This window comes from Oncorhynchus nerka, linkage group LG14 (assembly GCF_034236695.1).
Source record: "Oncorhynchus nerka isolate Pitt River linkage group LG14, Oner_Uvic_2.0, whole genome shotgun sequence".
Taxonomy (NCBI): domain Eukaryota; kingdom Metazoa; phylum Chordata; class Actinopteri; order Salmoniformes; family Salmonidae; genus Oncorhynchus; species Oncorhynchus nerka.
Genome location: NC_088409.1, coordinates 70,961,177 through 70,970,591, shown reverse-complemented (window position 1 = coordinate 70,970,591; position 9,415 = coordinate 70,961,177). Strand labels below are relative to the sequence as shown.

The 9,415-nt window shown below is 40.8% G+C and overlaps 1 protein-coding gene across 1 annotated transcript; it reads left to right on the top strand.

Moving 5' to 3' along the window:
• Positions 1-3,923: 3,923 nt before the first annotated feature.
• On the top strand, positions 3,924-7,221 carry LOC115142174 (vacuolar protein sorting-associated protein 37D-like). Its single transcript, XM_029681637.1, has 4 exons — positions 3,924-4,249; positions 6,018-6,189; positions 6,340-6,419; positions 6,531-7,221. Exons 1-4 carry the CDS (start codon positions 4,124-4,126, stop codon positions 7,038-7,040), a joined length of 888 nt encoding a protein of 295 aa, XP_029537497.1. The 5' UTR covers positions 3,924-4,123; the 3' UTR covers positions 7,041-7,221.
• Positions 7,222-9,415: the final 2,194 nt, after the last annotated feature.

Below are 9,415 nucleotides of genomic sequence, written 5' to 3'. Positions count from 1 at the left end.
TTAAACAAGGTTTGAATGTTGTTATATAAATTCCACAAAATAAAATAAAGTGTACAAATCAGTAGAAATTGCACTGTGGATGTATTAGAATTTATAATTGCATTGGGGGCATAGTTATATGCACTGTACAGCCTTACCTACCGATCGTGGATCCATGAATTGGGGTATCAGCCTACTCAGTGAAACCAACAGATTACAATTCTGAGGAGTTTACACAAATATTAGCATATTATCACTTATTGTGGAACTTTGAAACCGGTGAGAAATTAACAACATTAAGCACACCAGTCAACCTGCTATATGTATATCATATTGAGTTGGCTGATACCCCATTTCATGGACCCAAGATCAATAGGTAAGGCTGTACATTGCAATATGATTGTTCAATATACGTGGAATAGGTTGACTGGTGAGCTTAATGTGCAATATGAATGTCAATACGCACAATAGGCTTTATTAGTGAGGTGATTTCCCACAGCTCAAGCTCCCTAATATGACCTGCTAGGCTAATATTTCTCTAAACTCTTCAGAATTGTAATCTGTGGGTGTCACTGAGTATGTTGATACCCCAATTCATGGACCCAAGATCCATAAGTAAGGCTGTACAGTGCATATACTGTAAGTATGCCCCCAATGCAATTCTAATGACTGCCACCCTCAGCCACAGAGCGATTTCAACAGATTTGTACTTTTTTGTGCCAAATTAACTAATTTATATAACAACATTCCAACTAATGTTCACTCTAAATTCTTTCAGGCACTGAGCAAATTTCAGGTCTGCTGAGTGCAAACTTGAACGTTGTGATAATTCTGTGCAAATTCCAGTGCGTGTTTACTGTGAACACTGACGCTCTACCCACTTTAAGTTACAGTTTTAACAGAGGTCATGTAGGCTACTGTGGCTATTTGATCATAATGTAGGCCTACCAGAGTGGCCTACCATCAAAAACAATAAAGAAAATGCATCCCATAACATTTTAACATGGAAATAGCTGTTCTATCATTCAGCCTATGGTAGCAGCCAATGTGCGGTGTTCAATGTAGGCCTACATTCCATGAGATTTTTGGAAAAAACATGCAGGACTTGACATGAACCTGTTTATCCACTTGACCTTTTGACAAGGAGGTGACTGAAAATACTGTGGTGTTGTTTGATGCAAGAAACCACTTCACAAAATAAAATGCATTATTATTCTCATACCATTATTACAGAGAATCAGACAAATTATACTATCCTCTGTCTATTAGCTACTTAGTTTATTAAAGCCTGTCTCAAAATACAACACTGCCCCTTTAAGACAAAATAAAGCTCTTTACCTTACTCGCTTTTCAAAGATGTCAAAAATGTATACCTTTTGTGCTCTTGTAGAAAGCAATTACTCCCCTATTTTTGACTACAAATGTTCTATACCTGTGCTAATAATTCACTAACTAGCAAAGGATATGAACAAAATGTGCACGTGGCTACATGCAGCTCTCGCTTTGATCTTAAAACAAGTGCATCTACTCCATGACCACTCATGCTGTAAACACAATCCAGTTGAAAGTAAATGGCACAAATCCATATATGGCAATGGTTTATTTGCATATAGGTCTACTTCAGCTCTGATTGTTTATGCCACACCGGCCTGTGTAGAGTGTGGGCTGAGTCATGCGTGTCAATGTAATAGAATCCTACTCAGATGAGTTCCACCTACAACAAAATATTATTGCATTGATTCGATCACAATTGCCACAGTAAAGGGAAACATTGATAGTGTTAAGATCACTGAGTCAAGATCACTTTCTGAGACAAAATGCAACCCGAGATCTACCACTAAAAAAATGTTTAACATGACGTAAGCCTACGCAACATTAACCAATTAAAAACAGTACTGTAGAGATTAGGTTTCTGCAGTAAGCTATAGGCCCAATACATTATCATTGCATATTAGCTTTGCTTGAATTGCCCTGCCAATGCATTGTTGTTCGGGCCATTTTTTTACATTATATTTCAAAATTTGAGGTAAGCTATATGATCACACTGGTAGTAGATCCATTGTTGTATTACAGTACTTGTGAGGCACAGCTAAGTGAGCATACATTTCAATATTTTATTTTACTGGGCTGATGGTGCTTGTATCTGATGGTCAGTCTCAGCAGAGGGAGAGAGCAGCAGATTGAGGGTCTGCCTCTCCACATCCATCCCCTCTCCCTTTCCTCCACTGACACTGACCAAAAAGGGGCACCATCTTCCAACTGATGGCGAATCTCGAGTCACACCACATTATTTTTGCCTCATCCACACATTCATGTTGTTACTACTATGAACAGAAAAATAGAAATGTTCCTTGATATTAAAAAAGACCCAAGCTGCTAATAATAACAACAACAACAACGCAAGCCTATAGATACACTTTCCTACTCATTCATTAATGCTGCAGTGCTTGTTGTAGCGCTGAGTGGTGTGACAGAAAAAATACGTATTTACCTGGTGGATATTTAACAACTATTTACTTAACAAACAGTAAGATATTTATGTTCTGCTAATGCTGTGTTAAAGAGATGGTTTCCACTCTAGCTTCCTGCAGTTAGTCTGGGCGTCTGATTAAGGAAATGGGGTTTGCTAGGGATAGCTTGAGCTGACAATGACTTGGTGATAAAAACTTAAAAGCTGTCATTCTATAGACAAGATGTGGTGTATGTGACCCGAGATATAGAGAGCCTGGAAGAACAATGCCTCATTGTCTCATCTTCCTGGCATCTGGGAAACTAAGCGGAGTTGGAAGTAAAACAACATCCCGTGCAGATAACCAGGAGATGGACCATAGTGGCTTATGGGAAGGGTAGAAATGACTGACTAGGTGTTTAGGGCCTATATAAGATCTCTGTTTTTTCATTATCAGTTAAGCTCTCGGCAACACAACTTATGCGGTCGACGGTTTCATTATTTCAATAATGAATCGATGTTGAATCACGATCAACCGATGGGTGACCAATCTCGTCCTGCTCTCTGTAGGCTGATATTTCTAAGCTGCAGTCTCAAAATTGATTCCAACCTTGATTAGCGTTATCTAGTTCAAATATGGCAATATTCCACTATTTGTATCACTTTCAATGGGGGACTTTTATTTTAAAGGCAAACTGCAAATTCCACTAATGTGGCTAATCCTTATTGTGGCTAGCTTCACACAGCTACCCCAAACCCTAACCATTTACATTTTATTTTGGTAAATTGACTGAGAAAACACATTCTCCTTTACAGCAAAGACCTGGGGAATGAGCCAATTGGAAGCTGTGGATGATTAGGTGGCCATGATGGTCAGATTGGGAATTTGGCCTGAACACCAGGGTTAACAACCCTACTCTTACGATAAATGCAATGGGATATTCGTGTCCACAGAGGACACCTGTTCAGTGTCCCCTCTGAAAGACCCTACACAGAGCAATGTCCCCACTCACTGCCCTGGGGCGATGGGATATAAAAAAAAAAATTAAAAAAAACAGGAAAAAGTGCATCCCAGTGGCATTCCAACTCCACTTCCAGCAGCATCTGGTCTCCCATCCAGGGAACGACCAGGACCCACCCTGTTTTGCTTCAGAAGTAAGCCAGCAGGGGGAAGCAGGGTGGTACTAACTTCAATGTAGTGACGTCCCAAGCATACGTGATAGCAATGTACGTGATACCAATTTGTAAGTCGCTCTGGATAAGAGCGTCTGCTAAATGACTTAAATGTAAATGTAAATGCAATGACCGTATAGGAAACGGAGGGTTCTGATTGGCCCTGATGTCTTTAGAGTGAGCCTGAACGCTACCCCTACAAATAGGCGGGGTTTATGACTTTGTGGCTGGGGTAACTAGTTACGACCCTCCCGCGATGTACTGGTAATACAGTACTCATCTCAGAAACGCGTGTGCTTCTCAAAACCTACAGCAGAGGACGACACTTTACATCTTTATTTTAGAGCGCGTTCTATGTTGCTCTTCATTGGACGGGTAAATTGCAGTTTGATGGTGAAGATAATGTCACTGTCATGACATTACGGGTTACTTGGGTGATGCTCGTGCGTAATTAAGCATCTGGTGCGCATCATGGGGTCCAAATAAAGGAACATTTCCATATCAAAGGTCTGTTGCTTGGACATGATGCCTTGGCATTTCGACTCAAAGTCAGTAACTGACCAATTAAGGGTTTTGAGGACTGTTGAATTGCGGGAGCTTCTGCGGGATGAAGAAAAAATTAGCCAGATCATCAGATTCAGCCAAAAGGTATTTCCCATTTATTTCCCGAAAATCTTACACACAGTTTGATGTGGTTACTGTGTGTATAAAGAGTGTTTTCTTTCTTGCTTTTTAATGATGAAACTTTTTATTTACATTAGAATGTGCATATTTTTTAAGGTCAGCAAATATTGCAATATAGTTATTCGCTCCTGTAAAATATGACCAAATACAGGATATAATTAGTATCATTAGTAAGATATGACAACATATACCCCTTTACTTTTACCAAATGTTTTTGTTACATTACAGCCTTACTGTAAAATGGATGAAATTGTTTTTTTTACCCCTCATCAATGTTAACAAAATACACCATAATGACAAAGCAAAAACAGGTTTGTAGAAATTTTACATTTACATAAGTATTCAGACCCTTAACTCAGTACTTTGTTGAAGCATGTTTGGCAGCGATTACAGCCTCAAGTCTTCTTGGGTATGATGCTACAAAGCTAGGCACACCTGTATTTGGGTAGTTTCTCCCATTCGTCTCTGCAGATCGTCTCAAGTTCTTTTCAGCCTGGTTGGGGAGTGTCCCTGCACAGCTATTTTCAGGTCTCTCCAGAGATGTTCGATCAGGTTCAAGTCCGGGCTCTGGCTGGGCCCCTCAAGAACATTCAGAGACTTATCCCGAAGCCACTCCTGCATTGTCTTGGCTGTGTGCTTAGGGTCATTGTCCTGTTGGAAGGTGAACCTTCACCCCAGTCTGAGGTCCTGAGCGCTCTGGAGCAGGTTTTCATCAAGGATCTCTCTATACTTTGCTCCTTTCATCTTTCCCTCGATCTTGACTAGTCTCCCAGTCCCTGCCGCTGAAAAACATCCCCACAGCATGATGCTGCCACCACCATGTTTCACCGTAAGGAAGGTGCCAGATTTCCTCCAGACATGCCGCTTGGCATTCAGGCCAAATCGTTCAATCTTGGTTTCATCAGACCAGATAATCTTGTTTCTCATGGTCTGAGTCCTTTAGGTGCCTTTATGCAAACTCCAAGCGGGCTGTCATGTGCCTTTTATTGAGGAGTGGCTCCCGTCTGGCCACTACCATAAAGGCCTGATTGGTGTGTGAGTGCTGCAGAAATGGTTGTCCTTCTGGATAGTTCTCCCATCTCCACAGAGGAACTCTGGAGGTCTGTCAGAGTGACCATTGGGTTCTTGGTCAACTCCCTGACCAAGGCCCTCTCCCAATTGCTCAGTTTGGCCAGCTATAGGAAGAGTCTTGGTGGTTCTAGACTTCTTCCATTTAAGAATGATGGCGGCCACTGTGTTCTGGGGGACCTTCAATTACATTTGTTGTACCCTTCCCCTGTACCTCGACACAATCCTGTCTTAGAGCTCTATGGACAATTCCTTCAACCTCATGACTTGGTTTTTGCTCTGACATGCCCTTTCAACTGTGGGACCTTATGCCTTTCCAAATCATGTCCAATCAATTTAATTTACCACAGGTGGACTCCAATCAAGTTGTAGAAACTTCTCAAGGATGATCAATGGAAACAGGATGCACCTGAGCTCAATTTTGAGTCTCATAGCAAAGGTCCAAATAGTTATGTAAATAAGGTACTTCTGTTTTTTATTTTTTATAATTTTGCAAACAAATCTAAAAACCTGTTTTCGCTTTGTCATTATGGGGTATTGTGTGTAGATTGATGAGGAGCATGTTTTATTTAATCAATTTTAGAATAAAATGTGGAAAAAGTGAAGGGGTCTGCATATTTTCCGAATGTACTGTATGTTTTTTGAATGTCATTATCCTGTCCAGTTTCAGGGGCTTCAGGGAGCAAAGGAGACTGTGTTGGTCTCCAACAGTAGATTGGCAGAGACCAGTCTCTCTCATGAGCCAGAGCTCAATACTGGTAAACTATGGTTAGCCAAGAAGTACCAGGAACTGGAGAAATTCACCAATATCATCCAAGCCAAACAGAACCAACTTGGTGAGTCAAATTGTTTTGTATTATTTTTGGGAACATCAAAGTTTCAGAATACTTGCCATTTTCACTAACTACTTCTGCAATTTTGTCAGTTAGTCACAACTGTGTTTATGCCCCTTTCATTATACAAATCTACTGTTGCCTTCCTGGTAGTTTTACTGGAGAAACGTAGCCTTCACATGGTCCAGTGGCTTCTCCTGAACAAGCTGGCCCACTCTGAAGAAGAATGTGATGTAAGGCTGGATTAATTGTGTAACACAAATGATCAATTAAGCAATCATATTAATATCCTATTTGAGTGTAATAGTAGACTATACCAAACATTGTGTCTTTCTATCTTATAGGCTCTCTCACAGAAATTCACAGATGGGAAAATATCCCTGGAGCATTTTGTGGAGTCATGTCAAAGATCTTGTAAGCTCTACCATATTCGTCTGGTTCAGGCAGAGAAAATCCAAGAGTTTATCAAGCCTGAACACAAACCCCAAAGGCCCACTGAGAATCACAATAGTAGGGAGCCATCAGTTGACTTCCCCCTGAGCCCCCATCCCAATATCTGCCATGTTTTCTATGGCCTCACCCCTGCTATTATTCTGCCTAACGTCTACCACTCTGTCAGCTCTGCTCCGGTCCACTTCCGGATGGGTCCATATCTACCGCCCCTGAGTGACCACATCATCAACAGTGCTCAACTTATGAGGCCTGTAGCCTCACCTTTTGACACATGTCAACCTGTGGGCCTTAGAGTGTATGGAAAGGGACATGCTCCCAGGTGGCCAGCCAGGCCTGTACGTCTGCAGCGACTCAACAACATACAGTCCAGACATCTTCAGCAGGACCCACCACCACATTGACACTGTTGGGTAAAAAAAGGCATCAACTGTTACTCTCTGGACTATAATGAATTTGTGTACTTTATGATTGTGTCTGTAAAACAGCACCCCACATGTGAAACAAGTTCATTGAGAATTGATTGACAAAATTAACAAGTTGATTAAGAGCGTTGAATAAACACATTGTGGGTTTTGTTTTATACCCAGGCTCCCCTCATGTCATTGGAACATCATACTGTAGGCATCAATGCTTTCTTGGGTTAGGAAAACCCTGAACTCACTGTGCCTCAGTGCAGTGGGTCACAAGGTGAACTTGAACGCTTCACCTAGCTATACTAGATAGCTCAGATCATCCTCTCTCCACAGAGACTCTTGCTAAGGTCAGCCAAGGACCACATCTAGAACTGTCAAACTGACAGTTTCTTCAAGCCTCAAAATTACACATGTTCACTATACTTTTTATTACATCCAAACCTAATGTTGAATCATTGTTCCGAAAATCCAGGTTAGTTGAGGTAATTTGTAAAGTGACTATGCAGAGATAATAAACAGCGAGTAGCAGCAGTATAAAAACAAAGGGGGGGGGGGTCAATGTAAATAGTCCAGGTAGCCATTTGATTAGATGTTCCGCAGCCTTAGGGCTTGGGGGTAGAAGCTGTTAAGGAGCCTTTTGGTCCTAGACTTGGCGCTAGGACCGTGCGGTAACAGAGAGAACAGTCTATGACTTGGGTGAGTGGAGTCTTTGACATTTTTTTAATGAAAGCACAGTTGCCTGATTCCATTGAATGACTAACACTGTCTACAGTACTGAGTGGCTGTCATTTGTTCCCCCAGTTATGTGGATCATCAGACCAAGGATTCGCCTGATCAGCCATAGGGTTAGCCAGACTGCCATCTAGCCTAATCAAGCTCACTGCACTAATTAGCTGTCAGAGAGAGGCCAGTGAGTATACAGGGGCTGATTAGTGATGCGGAGGATGTGAAGGCCTTTGTCAGACAGCTTACTTCTGTTACAGCTATGTCAGCAGCCCCTATTGTCCTAAGCGGCTCAAATTGGGCAATTTTCTCATCTGTCATCTAATCGTCATGCGCCTGTCAACTCCACATCTCTGTCTCTCCTTTCTTGGTTGAAGATAATGGGCTCAAGTTATTTTATTTCAATAGGTGAGCACTAGATACAATTTGCATGCCACAAATGATGCTACAAAGGATCACAATTACTAAAGGAGTTTAGATTTAATGACACTATCCCATCACTGAAAAGTATCTGTAAGGAACCTCTTCAATGCACAGCAGTACCAAATAAGGCTATCACTCAGGCATACATCTTCATGAGGGTGTTTATATTTCCCTCCTAGAACAACTAGCTATGTGTATAGGGATTATGGGGTATCTGTGTCACTATCCGTTGGTATAGTAGGTATTGGGTGACTCTTAGAGGGGTTTCATGGTGTAAGAATACATGTGGGGCAGCTTTGGCTAACCTAGTTCTGTGAATGTTCTCTAACTAACAAGCACCTGTGTTCTGCATTCAAATGGCACACTATTCCCCATGGGCCCTGTCAAAAGTAGTGCACCCCTGCACATCGAGTCAGTACAGGTACTCCCTGTAATTAGCTCCATTTCTTTTTACTTAGTTATTCACTGTGTATTTATTCCTCGTGTCACTATTTAATTTGTTTTACATTTATATTTGATCTTTAACTATGCATTGTTGGAAAATGCCCTATAAGTAAGCGTTTCACCGTTAGTCTACACCTGTTGTTTACCAAGTATGGGACAAATACATGTGATTTCAATAGAGAATACGAAGTCATTTGGCACTCAACTCTGAACACTAAGCAGAAAAAGGCTACCACAGACAACCAAATAACCATGTAGTTATTTTACTATTAATAAATAATATTTTACTCCTAAAATAGCACAACATGACATAATAAATAACATATTTAGGACATCCAACATTCATCATTATTTTGGACTCTTCAAGACTTGTTCCAAAATTGCAGTTACTGTATACCAGCAGTAATAAAGTAATATAAAACAACTTCACATGCAGTGGTAATATGAACAGTACCACCTCCTTATCTAAAAGTTAATGGTTATGGCATTGGATTGCTTACTAGAATGTTGGATTATTTGTTATGAATACAAAACCACCAGGATTAGGCATTAAACAAAACATTAATGATCATGGATGTTTTGAGGAAAAGTTCTCATGTTACAAATAGGCATAATACATAACACAACTTAAATAACATTTGATGGTCACATTATGAACCTTATAGACCAGCGAGGAAGCATAATATATCATCCCTAACCTACTGTAAACACAAGCTACATAAACCGCCGCTAGTCTGTCGGGCCATTAATTCCATTATTGAGTCACAAAGTTG